The 27,701-nt window shown below is 29.9% G+C and overlaps 1 protein-coding gene across 18 annotated transcripts in view; it reads right to left on the minus strand.

Moving 5' to 3' along the window:
* Positions 1 to 27,701, minus strand: part of syd (JNK-interacting protein syd) — a 94,244-nt gene that overhangs the window by 59,498 nt on the left and 7,045 nt on the right. For 12 of the 18 annotated variants that reach the window (XM_067045273.1, XM_067045270.1, XM_014432113.3 and 9 more), the window contains 6 exons: positions 23,473 to 23,490; positions 19,071 to 19,128; positions 18,926 to 18,982; positions 17,185 to 17,332; positions 15,204 to 15,391; positions 7,627 to 7,797 (listed from right to left, as the gene is read on the minus strand). In XM_067045273.1, coding sequence (XP_066901374.1) covers positions 7,627 to 7,797; positions 15,204 to 15,391; positions 17,185 to 17,332; positions 18,926 to 18,982; positions 19,071 to 19,128; positions 23,473 to 23,490 — 640 coding nt within the window. The remainder of the gene's footprint in view (positions 1 to 7,626; positions 7,798 to 15,203; positions 15,392 to 17,184; positions 17,333 to 18,925; positions 18,983 to 19,070; positions 19,129 to 23,472; positions 23,491 to 27,701) is intronic. The other 6 variants (XM_067045274.1, XM_067045276.1, XM_067045272.1 and 3 more) reach the window with 1 other exon arrangement.

Raw genomic sequence — 27,701 nt, forward strand, 5'->3', positions numbered from 1 at the left:
AACGAATTCATGAATACTTAATAATGCTAAAACAAATAGATAAATCAGTCTACTTCATCTGGGCTGCCAGGCATGTTAGTATTACAGGAAATGAGATGGCTGACAAAGCTGCTAGAGAAGCGTTCGTCCTTCCAGGTAGAACAGCAGCAATCTTAACTGCAAAGGAACTTGCTCGCCCTTTAAAGGAATCTATTAATAAAAGATGGCAGGCAATGTGGGATGAAAGTCCACCCAGTAAGTTGAAACCTATAAAGAAACATGTGAAGCCCTGGATTACATCAACCCGAAGTAGACGCCATGAAGAAGTAGTGATCACTTGACTCAGAATAGGACATACCCGATTGACACACATCCACCTCATAACAGGAGAGGCCACTCCAAAATGTTCGAAATGTAATAGTAATCTGACCGTCAAACACATTTTTGAAGAATGTCATCACTACACATTAACTCTGAACCAGTTAGGGATACCAACAAATGTTCCAATGGTGTTGAGAAACGACGAATCCGTACTAAAAAGAGTCATTAAATTCATCAGACAACTTAATAACCAGCCTTTAATTATTATAATTATCTATTTATCTTGCTTATTTTTAAAATTAGAACAGTTACTTATCTGCTTTTCATCATCCTTTCCACTATCGTAATGATTATTAAACAAATTATAATTGTTTAGCTAGAAATATTTCAAATCTCACAGAAATGAATACCACTGGTGCGGATCAGTACACCATGACTATGGAACAACTACGCCTTACCAAAACCAACAACCAACGGGCGTTGATGACCAGGCTGTTAAACGCCCTTTCAAAACTAACAAACAAAATGTTATTATTTGGATATCCTAAATTTGGTTAAAATAAATTAGTTTCTATTGTTTTGGTTTTAAGGGAAAGAAAAAGTACTGAAGGTACATTTCATCAACAAGGAACATCTAAACCAATAACAGCTGATTATGACGTTTTTAAACAGCAAAATAAAAATTGTTACGAATTTTACAAAATGAGAAAAAATAATGAATGAAAGGAATGATTTTTTTTTTTTTAGTTTCATATTTAGTTAGTTTTAATTGAATTAGTTATTATAATCAGAAATTTGGTAACAACCTGAACTAAGGTTTATAAAAATTTGATTGGGATGAAATCCCCTATAAATGAATAAATAGTACACTTTTTCAAATCAATCTCTATTTTAGGTGATAAGAGACCACAAGAAACTAGGATTCAAATTTATGTATTTGGATAAGCAGGATGATAGAAATCATGAAATGGTAGAAAGAATAGTATAAGATACCTCCAATAAGAACAGAATGAACTAATAATATAATATAACAAATAACTGAAAAGATCTTTGAAAATTCAAAGCTAATCAGAGCAGATAAAAGAAGTTCTAGATTGAAGATTGTTTTGAAGACTAATGCGCACTCAATGCAACATTGTTAATGTGCTTTCTGTGCTATATTGTTGAATTCCATGACTGATGTGCTGTCTGTACTATGCTGCTATTCTGATAGCTGATAGCCTGTCAGTGCTATGTTGTTTTGATGACTGATAAACTGACTATGCGATATTGTTTGGATAACTAATGTGCTATGTTGTTGTTTTGATGACTAATGCTCTGTTTGTGCTATGCTGTTGTTTTGAGGAGTAATGCGCTATCTGTGGTATGTTGTTTTGATGACTGATGTGCTGTCTGTGGTATATTGTTATTTTGAGGATGGATAAACTTTCAGTGCTATGTTGTTGTTTTGATGACTGAAGAGCTGTTTGTTCTATGTTGCTGTTTTGATGACCAATCTTAGTGCTACATTGTTGTTTTGATAAATAATGTGCTGTATTGTTCTATGACTTATATATGTGTTGAGTTCTATGACTGATTCGCTATATGTACGATGATGTTATAGCTGATGTCAAACAAATATCATAATAGTAGAAAAACATTTTGCACAGCATCATGAAATATTCCGAAACTGGATTCCAGTATACAGTCAAACCTTCTTCTTTGAGGTTCCATTATCGCGTTTTCAGTATTTGCAGATCTAAACTGTCTTACCAGTAAGCAGAGCATGCATTCTACTTATGGACTTCTCCATGATTCATTGCTAACCTGATTTGTTTAGGGTAAATATTGGTGAATCCAAGTTTCACAATTTCAGTTACTGTAAATGACCCCTCAATCTCAAGAAATTCCACAACTTCAAAAATTTTGTGTCTGATTGAACTTCGAGGACATTGGGGCGAGGGTCCCAGAGCTCTTGGTCCAGAACATTGTGAGTTCGATTCCCACTAGAACCAGTCAATATTTATTTTGCATTGGCACCAGGAAATGAATCTTGACATTACTCTAGGGGTGCCACAATGGAGGACATTGGGGTGAGGGTCCCAGAGCTCTTGGTCCAGAACATTGTGAGTTCGATTCCCACTAGAACCAGTCAATATTTATTTTGCATTGGCACCAGGAAATGAATCTTGACATTACTCTCGGGGTGCCACAATGAAGGACATTGGCCATAAATGAATCTTGACATTACTCTCGGGGTGCCACAATGGTGGACATTGGCCATAAATGAATCTTGACATTACTCTCGGGGTGCCACAATGGAGGACATTGGCCATAAAAAAAATATACTGAGCTTATACTTATTATATCCCCCTTCCAAAACAACTATTAAATTTGTTAAATCTGAGCTTGACAACTAGTTATAATTTGTTTCTCGATAGTACTTCTCAGATCACAAAAAGAAAACTAATAATAATAATAAAATGCATTGGTTTATACAAAGAAAATATAAATAAAAATAAATCTCAGAATTGTATGACTTGATATTAAAACTTTTTTATGACTACTAAATCTCATCACATCACTGAATGAGTTACTATTCATTAATGATAAAGTCAATTCTTGATTATAAATGAAACTGAGAGGCATTACTACAACAGATAATAATATTCAAAGATAATTCACAATAAAAAAAAATATTGTATTAATATATTTAGATGATTAAAGTATAATTTTAGCAGAATCCATTAATCTTCAAAGACTTTGTGGATTCATAAGTTCATATTGCTTGGAGTCCTCTGTACAATCCATACAAAACTGTATGAAACTTTGACTCACAAACCTATCACTCATATGAAACATACCTACGCACCTATCACTCAAACGCAAAGCTATTTCATCCTCCACATGACAGTCTAAAAATGTTCTTTGTCAGTTTACAGTAAATAAACCTTTAACTTTCTTAAGAGTGGCTCCATCTATTGGAAGCAAAAATTTACTTCTGCTTGTGCAGGGCTCTTCCAAAAAGAGCTTGGAGTTTTGCTGTTTCTTATTTAGCCAATATTGCTTTATAACCATTAGCCGCATTTTTTTTTTGCATTGTTTAAGCTGATTTTACAAATGGGCTCGGTGAGAAAGGGATGCACATAGATAAGCTAGCTAACCTAACAGCTTCTTCATAGTCTGATAGGCCAGCGTCACACATTCAACTCTTACATTGTTACGTCGTGTAAGATTAGTTAGCATAAGACTGTATTGGAGTCCTGCACAACTCTTTGAAATGCAGTAGTTATTTTTCCTAAAGAAATGGTCTTCCATCTAGTGGCTAATCTTTTCTCCAGCTGCCTGCCTCTGAGCCCTAAGCTGTAAGAGAGTCATCCGTATACAAAATATATTGTAGAAACAGCACATTGTGTCACAAGAAATACGTAATTAAATTACAAATTAATTTATAATAAGATGAAGCTATTAAGCGAATTGTTTAAAGTACTCAAATATAAGATCATTAGCATCACAATTCACTCGATCAATATTGTTGCCATTATATACGTTTTGTCATCCAGGAATGTAGGAATTATTTACTATAATTCCTTTGTCCATTTTTTTAAACCTTCACCCATCACAACACCCATGATGATGACCTATATAGTGTGTCCAAATGTTAGCAATCGAATTACTTTTGTTCATCTTGATTGCTCTTTTTTTTTTTATTTATTAATTTTTTTTTTATATCCCCTCCCTTGCCATTTCTGGCATGCGGGGAGCGGGAGCAGTGGGGTAGTGCGCATGCCACTGCTCCCAAAGATTACCAATTCTTTTTTTTTCTAATTTTTTTCTTTATTCTTTTCTTAAATTTTTTACTGTGGTGCAGCCCAGTACTAGGTTTAGCACCTTACTGATGGAGCTGCACCTTGTCCACTGCATCTGTTCAGTAGGTCCTCCTGGTGCGCATCCGACTGGATGCCTCCTGCAGTTACCAGGCTGATCCAGCCCTCTTGGTCTCAATCTGGGTCAGCTCCCTCCTCTTCTAGTGGCTCGCCGATGTTGGACGTTCAAGTCCTTCCCATTGTGAAATGAGTTGGGCCCACCACCTCATTACACCCGTAAATGAACTCCCTGAAGAAGGGATAATTCTCTACTTCCATCAAACAGGGAAAGTCCGACTCGGCGAGGGCGAAAATCCTGGTCTTTCTCAACAGCCTGGCTCGGTGTCCTTCCATGGCGGAGCAATCAACTGTTACGTGTTCTGCTGTTTCAGGAACTCCGCAAGTGGGGCACCGGGGGTCGATGTTCTTTCCAAAGCTCTGCAGCTTTCCCCGAAACCTGCCGTGTCCTGTTAGGATTTGTGAGACCCAATAGTCTGGGATGACCCATTTAACCTTCAATCTAGAAAGGACGGTAGGGAAGAATTTTCTCAAAGTGCCCTTCTGGCTTGCTACCCACCGTCCATTCCACTTCTGTATTGAGTCCTCCTGGAGTATTTTCTTCCATAAGTTTGGAGTCTCACCGGTCCTCTCTCAGAGCTCATCCAGTAGCGCTTCTAGTCCTTGCCTCTTTACTTCATATTTAAGGACATCCTCCCTGAGGATGAGGTCCATGGGCATCACTACGACCACCATCTGCACCGCCTCATGTGACATCATTCAGTCATCTTGATTGCTCTGACCATCTTCCGATTCCCATATGGTCAAGTTATTATATTTTCACAAGTAATACTTTCGGTTTATGTTCATGCAAAATATCATTCCCGATGAATCCACTTACATTATTAAAGTTTAAATCGTACAGGATCAAAATATATTCAATTCATATAATATGTATTGATTTAAGTTTATAAAATTATTCAAAACCCACTATCCACCAAAAGTAATCCTGATTAATGATAAATTTTTATTTCTAGTTGTGAGAATATAAAATTGAGGAGTCTCATATAAAAATTAAACATATCAACAATAAAATATATATCTACAACAAAAAGTTTTCAGGTAATTATTTACTTTCACTCCTCCAAAAAAAGGTGTCAACAATTACTTCTTGAACAGACTACAAACATTTTAAAAATTAACTACACAGCTATTTAACAGGCAATTTTTCCTTGAACAACTGAAGGAGCCTCCTCTAGGCTGCTGTTTCCTCTGAACAGTATAATAAAGTCAACCCAATAAATTCAGGAGAATCTTCAGAATTAAACCTAAAGAGTAGATTAAGGGTTAAATGACAAACCTCAGAATTATATAAATGAGAAAATTAGGACCTTAATAGATTTAGAAATATAGGAGAATTATATAGAGATTAAATGTACTCTGCTAATTAAGAAATTTTATATCTCTCCCCTTCAAACAACTGTAGCGACGTCCTATATATGTATACACAACATAGGCAATGAGTATATAAGTTGTTTTTAAAAAAGGAATAAAAACATTAAAATTTATATTACCTATTACGTAAATATAAAATAAATGCTTCATTCATAAAGTTTCTGGTCATAGAGTTCAATGATGCTATAAATATATACTATCTAATATTTTAATTTTGTAATATCTGTAATATTTTTATTTTGTAATATGTATTCTAATATTAAATATCTAATACTGAAGATTGTCAGGCAATAAAGTTTCATAGTCGAAAAAAGTACAAGGATCAGTGAGTAATGTCTGTCGTTAACATGAAAGATATATTAAAAATATGAAGAAGATGGTCAATTATTTATATAAACATATAAGAAAGATGTATTAATTATCCATATTTATAAGTTAGAAGTAAACGTGGTAGGAACTGATGCTGAAAAATGTTGTTTATTATAACCTAACCTAAACTTTAATTACAACAGGAAAGAAGTGAAAGGAAATAAATTTTCCCTCTTGAAGGACTGTTAACATTACAAACTAACCAATACACTTATCATCGTACTGTCAAGTCAAGAAGTAATAGTTCCAGTTTTTTTTTGGAGGAATGAAAGTAAATAATTATCATTACTGAATTTAATTTAAAATATTATTAAATATCTGTGCTAACCAACATTATCAATAAAACTATAACCTATCTTCATCAGATACTTCCATAATAATATTCCGAAAATAGATATATCTCCTTCTGATAGAAAATTCTTCAATTATTATTCAAATTGTGTGTTATACTAAACATTTCATACTTTTTTTTTTAATTTAAATATATGGTGAAATCATCAATCAACCTTCATGTGAGCAAGCATATCAAGCAGATATTTAATTTCATGTTTGTATGAAGAATAATTACATATTATGTTTATAAAAATCCAATCAAATATGCTTCACACAATTTTATCTAACATATTACTTACCATTGTCCGAGTAGCCAATGATTTTGAAAAGAAACAAAGTTTATCTGAATTGAATAGAGACTTGTTAGACCAAGTATATACAACTAACCATTCTACCATTCCAACTAACCATAATTCAGTATATCCGCTTTGAAGTATAATTCTTAAAAAGCACTTAAAGAATAAGTTAGTTTTATCTATTTCTCTAAGACTAAAGAAGAAAATATTTGCAATTTAAAATAAGCTTAATTACTAATTAGCATGCAGAAATGAAATGAAAATAGTCCTAATTGCCAAGAGTTTTGCGTGCGATTGAGACTGAACACCATCTTAAAATAAGAAAAATAAATATAAATTAAGAGCTATAGATAGATAGAAGAAACTGAAATTGCAAAGAGGAGAGGACAGGAAAGGCTTTACTAACTAATTTTTAATTTCATAACACAACAAAAAGAAATAATAATTTATTAAAATTTGTAAAACAAAAAAAAAACGAGTCTAGTATTTTGTTTTGTTAACGAATTAACATAATGTTATGTACAAAATGTTTAAATGATAAAATCAGATCTATTTACAATAAATTTATAATAAATAAAACGCAATAATTTATTTAAGCTAATATCACGAAAAGGCCTCTTTGCTGAGTTCAATTATTCCCGAAGAAGGGGCAACCGACGGTTTCTGTTCGGCCGGAACCTCTCCATTCCTGCAAGGATACATTTCAATCAATAATCTAAAGCATGTTTTTAAAACGATCAAACGACTGATTTAGTGCATTTAATATTCAAAATAAAAAACAAAAACATTACAAAGAAAAATACACACACAAAAACACGTTAATGAATGATAAGATTGATTGTAATAGAAATAAAGAAAATTAATGTGGAGAGGTGAAAAGAAACCTTAGGTTAGTAATTTTCATACAATACTTCCTCGAAATAACTGATTGGAATTTAAAAATAATATACAAAATAGGAATAATGCTTCGCAGAAGAAGATAAAAGCAAATAGTCGTGCAAAAGCATTCAAAATCAAAAAGTAATACTGACATATCCCCCGCATCTAAGTCCAGCCCTCGCTTTCGTTCATGTAAGGATCGCTTCCTCATTGTATCCAATGCTGGGCTGATGTGGTGGGATGGAGCGTTGTATCGTAAGTTAGCGTTTGGTAATGGCTTTGACACTACCCCTCGATCGCTGTTTATGAATAATCGACTGAATCTGAAAAAAAAAGAAAGAAGATAATTAGACTTATAGTAATTGAAGAGGTGACAAAAGAAAGAGGGGAAGTCGTCCAAAAGGAATTTTGAGGAAAACAACTTTTAAAGTTTGGAGTTTAACCTTCTTCATGAACAGGACTTAGTTTAGAGTTCAAATATCCTAAATACTACAATCAATAGTTTCAATTCTTATCTAAAAGTTGTGACTCTTATTCCAATATGAAAAATAAATATTGAGTTAATGCTAATAGAGATCCAAGGAAATCTACCAGGATTTAGAAAGAGACAAAATTCACAAATTTGTTTAAATTATTTTTAAATATAAAAATCTGATGTATGATTTATTATGATAGAAAGGAGGTAATTATAGGGGGCTAAACGTGAAAAACCCAATTATAAATTTTTTTTTTTGGCCAAGACTCCCATTGGAGTCCTATGCTGCCTAACCATGGTTGAGGGTCAAAGTTTTTCTTTTGTGGGACCGCCACTCAATGAAAAATTCAACACCTCAGGCCAGATTCGAATCGGCACTGCCAATAGACATCAAATTGGTCAGACTGTGCCTAACAACTGAGGTACGGGCCGCCCAACTATGAAATGACTGGGTATAAAGATAAAAAATATGATAGAGAATGAATTTACTCAAACCGAAGAATAGTGTGATTTTACAGCAGTGAAATCTTGCATTGATCATATATTTACATTTAGGCATATTTTAGAAAAACAAGTAAACAAATTAAAGACTAGACATGATCTTAATAATTCTCGAAAAAGTTTAGGACAGTGTCCAACGGGAATTGCTTTAGAAAGCTTTGGAGCAAGCTCGTATTGGTGCTGAAGTAGTGGAGGTGATAAAAGAAATACATAGTAGATGCAAAGCAAAAATTGGCTCTTTGATGTCAGAAGGATTTAGAATATACTATATTCTTAATAATAAATATAATATATTTACCTTATTTAAGATATATATTTTGCAATCTGACACAAAAATGTGGCAAAATGGGCATTCCAATAAAAGACAGACACTTGTGTCACATGCTATTCGCTGATGACCAAGTGATAATAGCACAGGATGAATTTGAAATAGATAACATGTTTGGAAAATTAACCGAACAGTATGGACTATGGAGCCAGAATATTAATTACGACAAAACAAAATATATGAAGACAGAGAATGATGAGTTGAATGACTCAGTTTTGACAAAGAATAATGGGATACTCCAATTCTGCTACCTGGCTCAACACTCAAAAGCAATGGAAAAGTGAGGAAGGAAATTTAAAAAAAGAGAGATAAACAAACAAACAAATAGAAAGCTATTGGTATGCTAAATTCAATTCTCTGGAGTGAAAATATTTATACGAAGGTGAAGAAATTAATATATATGGCCCTAGTAGAAAATGTAATGCTCTATAGCATTGAAACATGGCAGGTCGAAAAATCACTAGATAAAAAAACTCCTCGAGATGCATTTTTATAGGTCCCCTAGAGTATCAAGGATGCAATGAGTCAGAAATGAGACTATCAGAGAAAGAATGTGCTGGAGATAACAGAAGAAAGAAGATATAAATAGTATGGTGATGATGATGGGTAGTGAACGACTCAAGTGGGAGGCTAAGGGTAGCAGAAGGAGAGGAAGGTCTTGTTGTCAGGTGAAGAGATGTGGCTGAGAGTAAGGTGGATTGAGGAAGAGGATGCAATGAGCAGGGAGGAGTGGAGGAGCCGACTAAGGGAGGAATTTTGTTGAGGGAATCTCCTATTAATCAAGAAAATACCCTAATAAATAATAAAATTTTAACATTTTCCTTTTACAAAAGTATGTTGGAATATAAAAATACAGTATCACAATTATCTTGTTATATTTTGTCTACCTATTTACAATATATATCTAAATATTTTTATGTACTTTATTAACAATATCCTACAAAGCTGTATTTACAACCTCAAACCAAACAATGTACCATATTGCAAATCAATGCTATATACAAATTTAATACCTCTACATATTTTGATCCAATAGAAATGATTCTGAAAATACATGGCGTAATATTGACATAGTTTTAGGTAGATATCAAACAAGGATAGATAAAGGTAAAATTTCCTTCTAATGCTGTACTGTACAAAATATGTCAAATAAATTTACTAGAACAAATGAACTAGCCACAGGATTCAATCAAAAATATATCTCAGTATAATAAATTGAGCAAGTAACCAATTTTTTGAAATGGTACCCTCTATGCAGCCAAAAGGACCTCTATGTAGTGTTTAAATTGCCTTCCGATAAAATATGAATATGAATCAATATAAATCTTGGTGACCCATTCTTCAATCCTCCTACCGATCATTCTTAATTGTGTTTACATCATTAGATTCATCTATTGTAGTGATCTAACGCAATATGTAACAAACAGCGTAGGATAGCCTTACTTATCTTACCTTTAAACGAACACTTGTAGCGAGTATGTACAACATGTATGTACAACATTTCACAATCTCTCAAGAGATCATTACACCAAAAATAATAGAAGAGAATCACTGATAGCTGATTAATGGTGTGAATTAAGTGTTGAGATAACCCCCATTAAAGTTATAAGTAATTTTTTATTTTCAGTTTGCCCAACATTCTCTTCACATACCCGTACCATCCTAGATGGTTTGCCCTGATCCTTTTGTTTCCTGATGTACTCACATCCATCCTCTCATCAATTACCTCACTGCTAATTCTAATTCCTGGATCGGATTCCAACCGAGAGGATAGGACATGGATGGCCCAGAAAGAGATGGAAGAGGGAGTTCTTAAGAAAATGGCCAACCAAGGTGTGAAAGAAAATGATAGGTAGGATTAAAGTGCTTGGAGCTCTAGAGATTCAAAATCTCTATTGAGTGTACAGCCTAAATAATCAGCTGATTTAATCCATTTTTTAAACCAATTGTTATTCCTGATTTTTATATCCTCTTATCCTATACATTTAGGTAAGTAATATTTTTCATATTTTAAAATTTTTATGATGTAATTTATATACTGGTGCTTGTTGTTAAATACTAGTTCTTGGGTTTGCTGATGGGTTTAGTATTATGGGGTGAGGACAAGGAACCTACAAAAGTAAATACAACTACATTGATAAAGTCTAGTAAGGAACTAGGTCTCAAAATTAATATGGTAAAAAGAAAATAATAGCAGTAGAAATGGAAGCAATTTCGGTGATATAGATATAAGAGGAAATTCTTTGAACAGGCAGAAAGGTTTAAGTATTTAGGTTAAGAAAAAACAAAATTTAAGAAGAAACAAAAGTGAGTTTAAAGGTGGGAAATGCTTGTTCTTTTTCAATTTATAAATTGCTTAGCTTGTGCATTCTATCCAAAAACTTAAAAGCTACAATTTAGAAAACTATTATCCTTCCCATTGATAAGGAATTGATTCTCAAACCGGAACTGCACTGGTAAATATAATTCAGATTATAGCATTGTGGCAAATAAGATGGGTGTAGGGGTAGTAATGAATGGATCACTAAAATATTAATAAACACCACCGATAGGTTAACGTCTGAGGAGTAGACCGAAATGTAGATGGAAGGATTGCATTAAAACTGATTCAGTAGATTTGGGTTTGGAGGGGCGTCACTAGATAGATGTATGTTGAGAATGATTGGTGGTATCGGCATCAAATCTTTGTGTTCGCTAATTCTTTATTATAATTAATTTATGATGTTTATTTATCAATGGTTCATGAATAAGGGTCGTATCCATGGCAATTTTAGCTATTAGTTTCAACTATAGCTAATTTAACCAAATATAACATATAGTTAGGAGTGTTCCGAAGTTGCAGAATATGAAAGAGATTTTTCATAAACCTTTTGGCCTGAATTTACATAATATTATTGTACCATCAATATCAGTGATATAATTTCAAATCTCAATGTGAAAAAACAAGATTGGACAAAATTTTAGCAAGAAATATTAAAGAATATTCACAAATAAACTTTTTTTTTATTAAAAAATAATTTTATCAGCTCACAATTATTTTAATTATCTCATTTTGCTTTCCCTTCACCATCATTTCAGACTTAATTATACATGATTCTCTTATTGCAGGAGTATTAAAACAAATTTGTATACAATTGTATACAACAACACAAAAGCAAAACAACGAAAAGCTACAAAGACCCAGCATTAGAATGGGAAATATTTAAGAAGCACAAACAGTAAAGCTTAAAGCTGACAACACCCGACGTTAGTGAAGACAGCTAAACCCAAATTTGACACCAGCCCTTACCTTCCTTTTCCAAAAACCAGTTCTCCATTCATCATCACCCTGAGGATAACCCAAGCCAATTTGGAACTTGAGGGAAATGAAGTTAACAACTTTTTTGATACCACAACAGAGCCTAACAATCCAAAAAAATATCATAATCAATTAAGAGAGCTAATACATAACATTTAAAATAAAAAGATATTTGTTAAATAGAGTGGCAACGGTAATAGATCATCTATTAATTCTTAAGGGTCAGAGCCTTAGGTGAAAATTTTGTGGATAACGTTTGGTTACCAAATTATTATGCTACCTTCGAAAGTGCTTTTCACACTGAACTCGCATCGAGTCACAAAATGGATGGTGGCTTATCAAATGGGCCTTTTTGTCAAAATCGATTATAACCAAAATGGGAAGCAAGATTAACTTGAAAATAGATACAAGACAAACACATGGCTAGAAAAAAAACAATTGATTTTACTCAGTAAGCCAATAAACATTGCTGACGACTCAGGCCTTTTTTTTTCAATCTTCTTTTCTTAATAATTAACAGATGCCTTTTTTTTTTCTTTGTAATTATTTTGAATGCCCGTAATCACTATAAAATTCTCTAGGAAACATGATAAACTAATTAGATATACTTTAGTATTTAATAAAACAAGCATTTAATCAAGGTGGTAATGGGGATAATTTCCGATGTTTTTTGTTTGATTTTTAACATAATTCGATTAATATTAGCATTAGACATTTTGAATTTTCAAAAACTCCAGTAAAAACCACTAGGCTAAGGATCAAAATCATGAAAACTGGTATTCTTTGACCACCTTGAAAGATATTGAACTTTTAAAACAAATAAAATTAGGACTTTACCAAAAGAAGAATAATAAGAAGATTGTTGATTGACGATGCGTAATATATATTAAAGGAAGATGGTCCTGGTACGGATGATAGTAATTAAACTATTCATTACAAGCCAAAATAGTAAGAGGGACCTACTCTGTAGTCACTAAGCTTTACAGGGTAAAGGTTTATTGTCGGAAACAGGTAGTACTGTCATCATCAGAAGTTGTTAATAGAAATTTTTAATAATAATTTATTTATTTGTTTTTGCACAATTCCCATACAAATAGAGTTAGTCTATAAAATACATAATTAAATATATCATAGTTGTTATTTAACAAAAATGGTGAGTTGAAAAATTATTTATATAAGCCCAAGCTGGGCTGGGCTGTAAAAAAACAACTAAGTCACTAGATATTTAATAATATAAAAGAAACAAAAACTATACATCCTATTGGGCCGATAGGTATCCCAGCTCTAAGTATAAGGTTTGGTGTTACATACATAAAAAGAAGTTTAAGATCCAATCGAGTGGGTACTGACAGAAATTCATACCATTAATTCGGCTAATATTATTTAGTTTCAGCATGTACTGGATTTATTTCTGTTAATACGTGGGACAGTTTGATAAAAAATGGTAACAATCCTTCAATGCACAAGCTGAACACAAAGCTTCTGTGGGTCCAAAGTATATCTGTGTGTACCGACACTCAGAGTAATTGCATATTTACTGGAGAGTCTTAGTTGGGCAATTGAGCTTCAAGTGAGTTATGGGTCAGCTGTTGTTAATAGAATTACAATATATTTTATTTTAAAACAATGCTCAAAATTTAAATTAATTCTTTTATATAAACCTGAAGAATGGACTAATTTCAGAAACTATGGACTAATTTTGGTGTTAGGCAGTTTATTGAAGAAGGCTTTATAGAATCATGGAACATCCCATAGGAACAGATCAGTATGATAAAAAGGTTATCATGGCCATGACAATACCTATGAAGCTGAAATTTTAAACGAATATTCTTTTTATGAAATGACACTGGATTTGAAAAAAAAAATCTCAAGTGTTCCAAAAAAAAATTTTTTTTTAATAACTAAGAAACTATACATCTCATTCAAAAGACAATTGAATTCTCCACAAGATATAATATAAACCGACTAAAGTAGAACAAAGATAGTGTATTGTATTGGGGAACTATGATCAATATTCCATTAATTTTACCAACTAATGGTTCTTCTAATGATGAAGATGCACAGATATTAAGAAGACTGGCAGACAATTAAATGGTCCTTTCTGTTGATTCAATTTATTTAAATTAAACCAATATGAAACCTAAATTTTAAAATCTTCTTAAAAGAGCAGTATGAGAATTGCATATAAAAACAGAACACATTTTTTTATTTGTATAAATGAAAATAGCTTTAGGTCAGTGGCTCACAACCCATTGCAGCCCACCCTCTCTATCGAATTGGATCAGATGTTAACAGTAATTGGAGGCCCCCTTTGAAAAATATTATAAAATAGAGTTGTTTACAAGTGGTATTTAACATCATATAGGAAACCAAACTATTCAAACCAAATTTGGAAAAATGAATTTTCATTTCGTGGGACCACCATGAAATAAAAGCCAACTATCTCAGGCCAGATTTGAACCAGCACTGGTGCAGACATGAAGTTGCTAAGGTGACCCCTCAACTCCCTCACCTACAATGGCCTCTGTTAACAGTATACCATACTTAATGCCACTCTTTCTAAATGGAGGAGGAATATTGCAATGGAGGAGTCTAGGGATGCTACCCAGAAATCAATTGCCTGTCCCCATTGAGGATAGAACGCACATTCAGAAATCGTGAGCATAAACTATGATTATATTTTTATTCTACCATCTTAATATACCTTTAATAAAATTGTCATTTATTTTATATTTACTTATAAAGAAGTTTGTATTTTAAAAATAATAATATTGACATAAAATTATGTCAGGTGACTCCTGGTTAAAGATAAAACATTGTAATTTATGTTATTTATTTGTAACATTTTAGCATCATAAATATTTCATTTTATCAGTTACCATATTTTAAGACTGAGTGGATCAAAAAACAAAAAGTCAGCACATCATTTTGTAGGAAACCTTAATAATTTTTTTAAAACTTAGAATGAAGAATTAATTTGTATTTTTTTAAAATGATATAAATATATTGTTTTTTAAAGTTACAAGGTATCTTCAGATTAAATGCACTGTTAAACATAATTCAAAGCATAATTGTATATGTATCCCTCATACAGCCATTATGACTTTCAAAATTCAAAATTACTTACAGTTTCCAGACAGTATTTTTTTCTTTCTTCTCAATATCAGAATCAGTCTTCGATGCCCTGACCATTTCTGTAAATCTCACAGCTTCCTGAAGTTCCATGAACCTTTCTTTGTATTGATTCCTCTCCATCAGCACCCTCGCCATCTCGACCCTAGTGAACCTCTTCCTCTGTGCCATTGGAACATCTTCCTACAAGAAAATAACATCGTAATTTAGAATAATTTATTTTAATCATAATTTTAAGCTTAAGGAAACAATGACCAATGAATAGGTAATCAATAAGATTTTCGAGATTGAAAAACAAGAATAAATTATAATTTTATTCATTCTTATCACAGAGATATAGGAAGTTAAATAATAACTTCTGAATAATCTAATAACAGTAGATTCTTTATAGTTCTTACTCAAATTTCCTAACATTTCATTGTATTTTCCAAGATTCAAAAAAATTGTAACAGTCTTAGGACTGGCTGAGAGAAAACAAAATTCAGGTAATGAAATGATGCAGTAAAATTTAATTAATAATATTTATTTTATAAAAGTATAATAAATTTTTTATTTAATTATAATTATTAAATAATGTTTTATTTAATTATAATATTCATTCATGAAATTATAGTTTACATTATCATTTGTATCATTAGAAAATTTTGATATGATTGGCTTGTGATAACTAAAATAAAAAAATGTAAACATTTGATTGAATTGTTCACTATGTCTTGGAAATAGTATAATTCAAATGTCAAAAATTTGTTCAAGATATCCTCAAGGTAGTATTCTAGGTCCCATCCTCTATATGGTTTATACAGCTGATATCCCAACCCACCCTAACACAATCTTAACAACATACGCTGATGACACATGTGTATTGTCTGTAAACAATGATACTACTACTGCATCACAAATAACATTCATTGAAGAATGGCATCACAGCAATCAAAATAAATCCTAACAGATCACCTTTACTCTCCCTCATAAACCTCTTCTCTACTGCTCTAATATAATTTTCTCTAAAATCCCAGTAACACAAGTAGAACAGATTCAATAATTAGGACTCCATCTTGACAAGAGACTGACTTGGAATTCCCATAATACACTGAAATGACCAGAAACTGCTTGTAGGTACCAATTACAACACCTAATTGACAAACGCTCTAAACTTCCTATTTACTACAAAAACCTCGTATACACTATGGTACTCATATCTATTTGGACATATGGAATCAAGCTGTGTGGCTCCACCAAATCATCAAATTCCTCCCGTATCCAATCCGAAATCCTCCATAAAATCCTTGATGCTCATTATTACATCACAAATAAACTCATCTATAAAGACTTCAACATCCCATTTGTTGCAGATTTGGCCCAAAATAGATATACCTCCTTTCAATCCAAAATCCTTAACCACCCAAACCCATTAATTCTTAACAAACCCTCTGAGAGGTTTGAAAAGAAGATGGCCACAGGATCTTCTTATTTAAAGTAATGATTGAAGTACCACTATTGGATGGTTCTTTCCCCTAGATTATCATGTATTCTGAAACATTTATCAAATTTACTTATTATATTTTTTTTTTTTTATACAGTGTAAATTTCAATAAATAAATTTTTTATCAGATCATTTCTAGCATTATTATTTCCACTTTTCGTCTCTTTATCTTAGTGTAGCATCAAGATACAATAATAGCTCGTTACAAAGAGAGTGAAATGCTAAACATTTCTCTCACTTTACAGTGTGCAGCTACAATTTTTAATTTTCGAGATATTTTAATCTAAATGCAAAAAACATCAAATGTTGTCTCCCACCACTAATGTTTCATTTCAAGCATTCTCTTGCGTCACAAGATCAATTTCCACCTGTATTTTTTTTTCTTCTTAAATTGTAGAATGTCATTAATGAAGTTTCATTTAAAACTCCCTGACTTTAACTGATTGTAGTTCATACATATTAATAATTTATATAATGAAAACAACATAATTACCTCATCATCCGATTTATTGGACTTGGAGTGTTTTTCCATTTCCTCTTTCGACCTTTTCAAATCTTCTTCCAATTCTGCTATTTTCTGTTTTAATCTAGCATTGACTACCTGGAGGGATTTTAATTCATCCTTGAGAATTTCTTGTTCACTAATGAGATAAAACATAGAAATGAAGTTAAAAATTGATAATGTATATTAGGATAAGGAACAATAAATAAGTAACAGGTAATATCACATAAGAGAGTAAATTTGAGCAATAAAAATGAAATTCATTTAAATAACTATATTATTACAGTCGAAGAAAATATAAAAATAAGATATCATTGCATAAATCTAAAAAAAATCAATAGTGCGATTTTAATACTTTAAAAATAAACAATATGAAATTGGTGAAAGAACACAGCCTTCCTTATTTAAATATATTAGTTTATTACACAGACAATGTCTCGGGGTTATCACCCATCTTCAGGTTGCTGATTAACTTTTTTATATAATATATAATTGATTCCTTATTTGTCACTTCATGCTAATATTAAACACATTATTGTCAATAATTGAAACTTTTTATAATAATCAACTATTACACATTTTTAAATCAAGGAGAACAATTATCTTCCATATGAGGAAGAGATAGTTATTGGATAGTCACGACTTTTTGATATGTATTAAATGTAAATATAATGTTTTTAGATTGTAATAATCATAAAAAACAGTACCATATCTAAATATGTAAAAATATTGACCTAGAAATGTAAAAATAATTTTCCCCGTTACATGAAATATTAATTTACTTGTAGGAATATTAGTATAATAAAATAACCTTATACTCGTTGAAACGATAAAAAATACTAACTTCATTACTCTTGGTTATTAATAAATATATCATAAATATTTAAAATTATGAAGAAGATGGTCAGGGGTGCAGTAAAAAAGAAAACCAAAAATTTTTAACAACTATTTATTTGCTGATGTTTCTTCCACAATTTGGAGTGGTTGAATATGAAAAACTGCTGTTTTATTTATTTATTTTTAAAATGAATCTATGTTGTTTTATATTGGAAGAAGAGTTGACCGTATGAAGTAGATTGTAGGAAGATAGTCTGAGTGGCGGTCAATAAAGCTATCAAAATAGTAGAAGAAAACTATTTATTGTTAACCAACGTCTCATCACACTGTGCAGGGCCGTCAGATACAGCCCAATTGACTCAGTTGTCATTTTTGTTTCAATCTGACAGCCCTGACAAAGCTGTACAAAGCGGGACGAAATGTTGGTTAATAATAAAGTTTTCTTCTACTATTTTGATACCTTTATTGACTGCCACCTGTACTATCTTCCTACAATGTTGTTTTAATTTTTTATGTTTTGGGATAAGTTGTTTGTTCACTGTTATATTTTATACTGGAAATTTATCTCATAAAATACAATAATAAAATTATAAATATCATTAAAAGGTCCTCAAATAATTTTTCATTTCCTTGAATTTTGAGTAAATTTAAATTAGATCAAACATTAAATTTATTAATAATAACATAGGATGAATAAGAAAGAATAAAATAAGAATATTGAATTTTATTACCCCAACTATTAATATTTAATGAAATAGAAATAAAAATTATTCCATTTAAATTTAGGATTAATAATCTTTCATTGAAAAAATATGCAGGCGAAATCAATAACATAAACTTCTAACTACTAATTAAATCAAAGATAACACTATTAACATAGAATATGGATACAAACCTAGTAAGTTCATCAACTTTGATGATAAGGTCATCCTTAACAATATTTAAGGCATTCCTAGAAAGTAAAAATATTAATTAATTAATTTTTATTTTTAGAAAATTATTTCAGCTAAAATATTTCAGAATTAGAAAAAATTTCTTACTTAGTTGCTAAAAGCTCGTTGTTCTCCATTATAAGATTCTCAACTTCTTTACCCATTCCTGAAAATATAATTTTATATCGAATAAGAAATGAACTAAATTCAATTTATACTTCAAAATAAACTAATTAAATAATTATGTGTAAATATAGAACACTTGAGAATATTTTACATACAGAAACAAAACTATCCTTCCAAGACCAATGTCAATGGAATGGGAAACAGCGTATGTCGGTTGAGTAACATCAAGTATCAAGTTGCATGAGTAGAAAAAAAAAAGAGTATTATTTTACAGTTTATAATTTCATCTGTCACAACAACGAATTTAGCGAAAATACGATACAACATTGCCAAATTTACGTATGTAATGGTGTAAAACATCAATTGCGAAACTAAAACACTACAAAAACAACTTTAGTGTTTATATTAAAAAAAAAAAAAAAAAGAGGAAATCAATAGACAGGATAAAAAAAGTATACCAAATAAATTAAACAAAATAGTCCTTTAAGAGAGATTAAAATCCCTAACATACTAGTTCTTTTTTAAAAACAAATATCTTCAGAAGTTTGTCAATATTTTAATAACTTCAGGATTTCGAAATGAATGAGATATGTCCAAAATTTTGCAAATTAAGCACAAGCTTTTCACGAGTCACAAAGCATACAAATAATTATTTATAATTTTAGACATACAGTCCAACATTTATTTTCATTTCATTGGTCAGGCAGTTAAGAATTTTATAATTATCGCCATTACTTTTATTATTTTGTTTTCTGATTTTTTTTTCTCTTACTGGGTTAGTTAGCAGCTTTCATATTTCAACTTTTTAATTTTACATCAATAATATATTTCTTATTACAGACGTTTTGGACTGACCATCCATTTCAGATGTTGATTCTAAAAATAGTTACACAGAGCAATTCATAATTCGATAGATATATATATATTTTTTTATTTAAAGTTTATTAACCATCATGAAAAGAAAAATAGTAAAAATTAATTTTCTTTACAATAGATTTTTTTATGATTTCGCTCATTTGTTATCAACATCTACCCTTAAACTATTAGCTATAATTGTTATTTTTGGTACAATCATTTGTATATTGATGTAAAATTAATAATTATCAACATTTTCAAGTATGAAGGCTGCTTTACTAACCCAAAAAGAGAAAGTATCACCAAGAGGTGCTTTCAAATAAGAAAACTACTTAAAAAAATATTTTTTAATTTTTGGATAATTATGAATTTTTTCTCAAAAAAGTTTGTTAGATGTTATTGGCTATTAGCCATAAGATAGGAATTGAATATTTATTTTAAAGAGGAAATTAAATAATACAGTAATTAAATGAGGTTTAAATAGTAACAGAGAAGTTTCTTTAAACATTTTTTTGGAGTTTTCGAAAAAATACTTATAACTTTACATAGTAGCATACAAATATTTAAATTTGTAATTTAAGTTTCATGATTATTTTTATTTTCTACAATATTAAAACAATAATAGGTACAGTTCCATTTTACTTGTCTTGTTAGGTAAAAATAGTTAACTTGTTTGACCAAGAGATAGAGCTGCTGGTTTTAAGTAACCCTAGCAACAATTAAACAGCTGTAGCCAATAGATCTCTCTCTGACTGTCTAAAACCTGTACTGCACTAATGGTCATTGAAACAGACCTAATATCTGTTATTTCTTGTCAGTTAAACTACAGGCTGTAATTAAACTTAAAAACTCCTAAAGGTAGAAACTATTCAACCTACTTACTTAGGTTACAGGTCAAATCAAATAAAAACTTGGTGTCATGGAATTGAGATCTATTGGAAAAAATGAGATTAAGATATTTTCGCAGGTATTCATTTCAAAAGCTATTTCTAATGAGGAATCATCAATGAATTTTCTTCAAGAACCAAACTAACTTAATCAGAAAACAAGTGCTCCAATTAATACATATTTTAAAAAGTTGTTCTTAGTTGTGTGATTGATGGAATTCCAGATTGGCAAACGGAATAAAATATATAGATCATCAAAGTGCGATGATAGGTCTCAAAACAGATACTTAATATAAATTAGATCCATTTAGCCTCAACATTCGTTATTAGTTTACTTAACATCTCCAATGTTTCACCAAACCTGGCCATTATCAAAGATAATCTCAATTTTCAATTTCAGTCGTGCAATACTTTCTAAAATAATTACAGGCTATTGTGCCCAAGTCTAACATAATGTAGTTAATTAACCTAATATTGTCATATTATAGTGTTGATAAAATAATCTGAAAGTTTGAAATTTTCAATTAAAATAATATTAAAGGATATAGATGACAAATGTAGGTTAATTACAATATTGTATTATACAAAAGCATAATAGCCTGCAACTATTTTAGAAAGTATTGTTCGTTCATTATTTCACGATCAAAAGCATAAAACATCTGTGGTCAATGCTGTTTACTTCTAATTTATTCCTGGTGATAATATATTTATTATTTTATTTGTTTGTTTGTTTATTTCTGTTAAATATATATATATATATATTTCTGTGAGTATATTGTGTGATCTTAAAAATTTGAATACTGATTCTATTGTCCCGAAGGGTTGTTGATATGTGAGGCTTTAATCCAAATCTATTAAGGTGCATTGTGAAGTACGGACATTCCTGAAAGATGTGGCAAATTGTTATATTTTTATTATAGTACTGACATTTTGCCTGTGTTTTATGTTTAGGTAGGAATGAGTCAGTCTTGAGTGTTCTCTTCTCGATCTAGTCAGTAAGACCTCTCTATGTCAATTACGGCTGAAGGTACCACAGGGCTTGATCTACTTTTTTATAATTTTTCGATAGGACTTTTATCCCGCATAACTGCTATCCATCTATAATTTATTTTTCGAACGGTTTGCATATTTCCGAAGATGTTAAAGATTGTTTTACCCCATCCTGGGAGCATAATTTCTTCTCTATCAGCTAGATCGTGGAAAGGATCTTGAGGCCGTGAAATTAAAAATTGAGATTTTCCTTAAAGAAGAGTATAAATACTGAATAGATCTAATTCATTATAATTGATAAATACCACCAATCTCCACACAAGAAATCAAAATAAATATGAAATATTATTACTACTTAAAAAAAAAATGAACTTTTGTCAAAAAAATTACAAAATTTTGTGATGTAGAACAGTAGACAGGAACATCAGTTGAAGTACATACATATGTGAGTCAAAATTACTCTTAAATGCTAAAGTCATCCAGAGAAATTAAATGAAAGAAATTGATAAATTCAAAAGCATTTAAATAATTATAAATAGTTTTTGTGAGAAATAGTTTGAATGAAAGTAAACAAAAATATTGAATTCACATTATTTCATTAAAAACAAATGTACTTACTGAAAAAATTATTGAAGTTATAACTTTGTAAATATTTACTTTGTTTAAAAGTTCTGTCAAGTACATCAAGTTGAATAGTTGTCAATGGCAACAGGGGGAAAAATAACAAATAAAGGAGTTACTTGAATGTTACTTAGGTAACTAAAGTAGAAAAGTACCCATTATTATTTATTTTTTTAAGTGATAGAAATAAATTTATAAGTTTATAAATGTTTCATTTATGAAGATTTATCTCGATAATAAATATTAATTATCAGAAACTACTCTTATAATTTTAAATCAAAGTTTTTATTGCATGATAAAATTTTTGAATATCGTTTCACTCATGAAAATTATTTTATCTCTCCATTAATATGAATTCCATTAGTGACATTAACTAACTAAGTAATTTAACTGTATTCGTTTATTTAAACATACACTGTCAAGAAATATTGTTGAATCAGTGTCAAAATTCATGTTGGCTTACTTTTCTTTTTATAAAGTGATGAAGGGAAAACATTTATCTAAATATATATTTATGATATCAATATATAATAAGCTCTGAAATATATCTACAATGGATATTAATAGCTGTTGAAAGCATGAATGACTATTTCGAATTTTAAAACATCAACACAAATTTTTAAAATACATGATCATAATTACAATAATAAAATAAAAGCATTATATAATTTGTACTAGCTGAAGTAAAGGATTTAATACTAAAAATTAACTAAGGCAACTTATGAATAATTGTATTATATATATAAATGATTGACCGTATTTTTTGCAAATATGAAGGAGATTGTCGGGGGTACGGTCAAAGAGGAGAAAAAATAGTTAACAATTATTTATTTGCCTTTGGACAAAACGTCAGCAAATAAATAGTTGTCATGAATAATTCTCTTTTTAAGTATTATCAGAAAACAAGACAAATATCTCCTGACATTCTAAATCCTTTACTCCAATATAAAATAATTAATAAATAATAAACATAGCTGTGATTATAGAATTAGGTAAATTAATGATCTCATGCTATCAGTTAGTTTCCTTACCAAAGAAATTGTCGTTAACTGATGTAGGTTGAATCGAGGAAGCAGGCACAACCAGAGAACAGATTAAATTTTGTTAGTAGGGATCAATAGCAACAAATTAAAACATTTCTATAAAAAATAAACCATAAAAAAAAAAAGGAGTGTTTTTTTTTTTGTTTTTGTTTTTTCTCACTGTTGAATCAAATTAATTGTTAAAAAAAAATGCAGATAATAAATAATTCATTAACATATTCAAATTGATGGAAAATTATTCATTACCAAGGGTAACCAGACTATCCATATATACAGTAAAAATCTTATCATTCTCGATAGAAAAAAATAAATAAGAACCAAAATATAATACAACAAAAAAAAATAATTTATATATTTTTAAAATAATAGTTGCAAGTTGAAGATTGGAAATGTTACCTGACTGCTTCTTCATTAGCATTATAATTAAGAATTTAAAAATGTCCTTGAAGTTCATATAAGATATTCATAGATGAAAAGAATTCTCATATCTTTTCCTCTGTTTTTCTATGTAATTATTAGAATATTGTAATGCTAAATTTTTTAACAAGGTAACATTTTTCTTTTTCTTATTTTTTTCAATTATTAATGAAAGTTACGAGATAAAAATATCTTAGATAAAATTACTTATTAGGTAGTAATTCATAATTATTAGTTATTACAGAAGTCACTCAGCCAGCCAATCTCTTATTTATTGGTTAGTAAGATTCATAGTAAATTATCAACTGGCCCGCAGGGAAAAGTTATTTTTATTTTCTTGAAACTTTTGATAATTGAAAAACCATTGACTGGCATTTCAATCAAGTTTGAATATAAAAGTGAAAAATTATGATAAAAGGTATATTGAGACTTTGCCTCAGGCTGGAGGATTTTATCCTAAACAATTATTGAAACAAAGAATGAAAATCAAATACTATGCTCATAAATAATTTTCATATTTCTTAGAAATTGTTAATTTTTTATATCTGCAATATTTAAGACTAAGATATATAAGTATTTATTAGGTCTGGCTGTATAGAAAAAATAATGCGAGGAGGTGATGAAAATGATGATGCCTGGTTATCACTGTTTTGATTGGTTATCCCAACAAGTGGTGCTCAGCCCATAGGTGGGCAGCGTTAAGGGTTCAGTGTCACATATTTAATGGGACAAAAAAAGGACCTGATAGCTGAGTGTGTTGGGGCAAGGGTCCCAAAGCACTCAGAAGGTTGTGGGTTGGATTCACATCTGGGCCAGTCAATATTAATCTTAAGGTGGTCACGAGAAATCAATCTTGACATTCCCACTCAGGGGCTGTATAGATCCTCCCTAAAGTGCCAAAAAGGGATAAAATAAAATTAAAAACCCATTAATGGCTTCAGATAGTTTTGGTTTTTGGGAAAACCGGGAAGTAAGGCATTTCCATGGACCTAGTTTGGAAAACTATAGAATAGGGCCATCGCAGTCCTAAACAAGTGCTTATTCCAATAGCCGAGCGGTTCTGTGGTTCAGAATAAAAGTTTTATCATAATTTTTGAGCGGTCCGCTGCAACTTCCTTGGCCCTCTGTAAAAGTTTTTTGTGGTCTGGGACCAGTCTGGTACTTAACATGTTGAATAATTCTTTATTTGGTGTAATATAGTTTGTTTAAATATAACTTACAACCTTAATATAGTTCAATATTTAGTTTTAAACAGGCTTTTATTTTTTCATTAATTTTGTCTTTAATTGATTGATAATTTTAATTCTTAACAATATTAGAGAGACCACAATACTTTATAGTTTTTTTATAAATAAAAACAAAAATAAATATATGATTTTGTAAAATGAGATGACGACAAAACATAAAGAAAAATTGAAAAAATGACTGTTCACAAATTAAACCAACAAATGTTGATACCAAAATTAAGTCAATTAAGTACATTATTCACTAGGAACAAGACAAAGAACAAAACAACAATGAAACATAATTTGTAAAAATGCATTGTTAAATTGGTTAGTTGATTAACAGTGAGGTATTTCATTAATTATATCTGTGTGAACAGAAAATGAATACTTCTTAAATCAAAAAAATCCCTGCACTAATCAGCTCATATAAAAATTATTTCCATTTCATTAATTCAGTATGACATTATTATAAAATAAAAAGTACTTTTTAAAAAAAAAAAAAATAAATAAGCTACTAATATGATTCCAAATAATGATTCTATTTAAGGATATAAGATCATTTTCTAAATGCCTCAGAAGACATTGAAATCAAAAACTCAAGTAAAAAATTTTAACAATCAATACAAGATTTTCATATAAAAGAAGTAAAAGCGGAAAGTCTTGGTCTGTTTCTAAATTATTAAATTAAAAACAAGTAAACCATATTTAATAATTTCTCCCACCCACAATGCAACAAAAAAAGTGTTAAAAGGAATCTTAAGTATAACAGAATTCTAGTAATAAAAATTCATCTGTCATATACCTGATAAATAATCACTATCTAGAGATTACCACGGTTTTGAATAATGAAATACTACATTATTTGATGAGATCAAGCCGGATTAAAATAACCTTCTCTTATTTTAACTAAAGGAAATCCCTTGTTCGAATTGGAAGCTGAATTAATACATTCATTAACTATAGCATCAAAAAGCAATAGTTAATTATAAAGATTTTGAGTCAATGAAGTTGGAGAGCCTTATTATGGTTTAAATATGTATACTGTTATATTTAAAAACTTTTCATTTATTTTTCGATTTTTCCAGTAAAAAAAAAAAAGTTACAAAACCTAGGACACATTTAAACTTTGATTTTTAAAAAATCAATCTTTTATTATTTTTTTAAGTTATATTAAAAAGCAGATAAATTCCAATAAAAGTCTTCAATAAATATTATCACAATGTTTTTAGTAAATATTTTGAAAAAGTACTTTTCTCTTCTGCAAACATTTCATGACTTTTTGTAGTCAATTTATCAATAGTGCACAAATTTTAAATAGTTCATTAGTTTTAGGGAGGGGAGGGAGAACTGTGTTTTAGATGAAGTACTGACAAAACCAGAACAATAAAAAAATTAAAATTTTTAAAAATAATTCAATGTAATTAATGCCTTATTTCACAGGGGTTTAAGGATTTAAAAAAAAAATAGCCAGATGTTCACTTAATGAATTGTAAATTCTTGAAATTATAAAACATTTTAAGTGAACAAAACTTCAAAAGGTGTTTATAATTCATTTATATTATACTAGACTTTCAGTAGACATAACTAATTCCAACTTTATAGAACTTGGAAAAATAATATAAGAATATCATTTTGAAGATTTTTCATTTATTTGTTTTTTTCAGTTTTTATTTAAGCCAAAAAAAAAAAAAAAGCAGTCCTACGAAAACTTTTTTATTTCAGAGACAAGAGATAACTTGGTTTAAAAAAAATAAAATAAAAAATAAATTCCAATCAAAGTCTTTAAAAAATATTATTCCACTGTTTTAGAGTAACATTTTTATATGTTTAAAAGTACTTATCTCTTCTGCAAACATTTTACGACGTCAATATTTCACTTAATCAAAAGTGACTACCCAAATTTCAATCAGTTAATTAGTTTAAGGGGCAAAAACCTATTAACAAAATCTGAACAAAATTTAAAAAAAAAATAAATAAACAGTATTTAAAAATAGAAATTAAACATAATGACACCTTATCTCATTGGGGATTAAGAATAAAAATAACAAAAGAAAAAATATTTAAGCCAGAAGTTTACTGAAAGGGTTTTAGATTAATGAAAGTTAGAGTAACATATATTATAAAACACATTCAATATATTACATTTTACGTAAACTAAACTGTGAATGTTTATGATAATTAAAGAAAATAAACTTGGTTTTTTCAATAAACATTCAACCTTACCGAGAGGAAAATCATTATTTCGATTTAATAATGATCCACTGTAATCAATTTAATAAAATAAAATTTATGATTTTTAGCACCTCATAAAGAGAATCAGATACAATGTTATAGGCTAGATACACATTGAAATTGATAAATATCTTAAACTTATCCATAAAGGGTTGTACAAAAAATTTAAATTTTAAAAATATTTGGAATGGCGTTTTTTCCCCCTCATTGTTATTTATAATTCATAATTTTGATAAAAACAATTTAATTGTTAAGGAAAACAAACAAAGGAAGTGCAAAGAATATCTGTGACCTTCATTCATGAGTCAAAAATATATAAATAGAGAGTTGAGTGGAGGTAAA

This window comes from Halyomorpha halys, unplaced genomic scaffold, assembly GCF_000696795.3.
Source record: "Halyomorpha halys isolate HHAL.00 unplaced genomic scaffold, Hhal_1.1 Scaffold1029.1, whole genome shotgun sequence".
NCBI classification, from domain to species: Eukaryota; Metazoa; Arthropoda; class Insecta; order Hemiptera; family Pentatomidae; genus Halyomorpha; species Halyomorpha halys.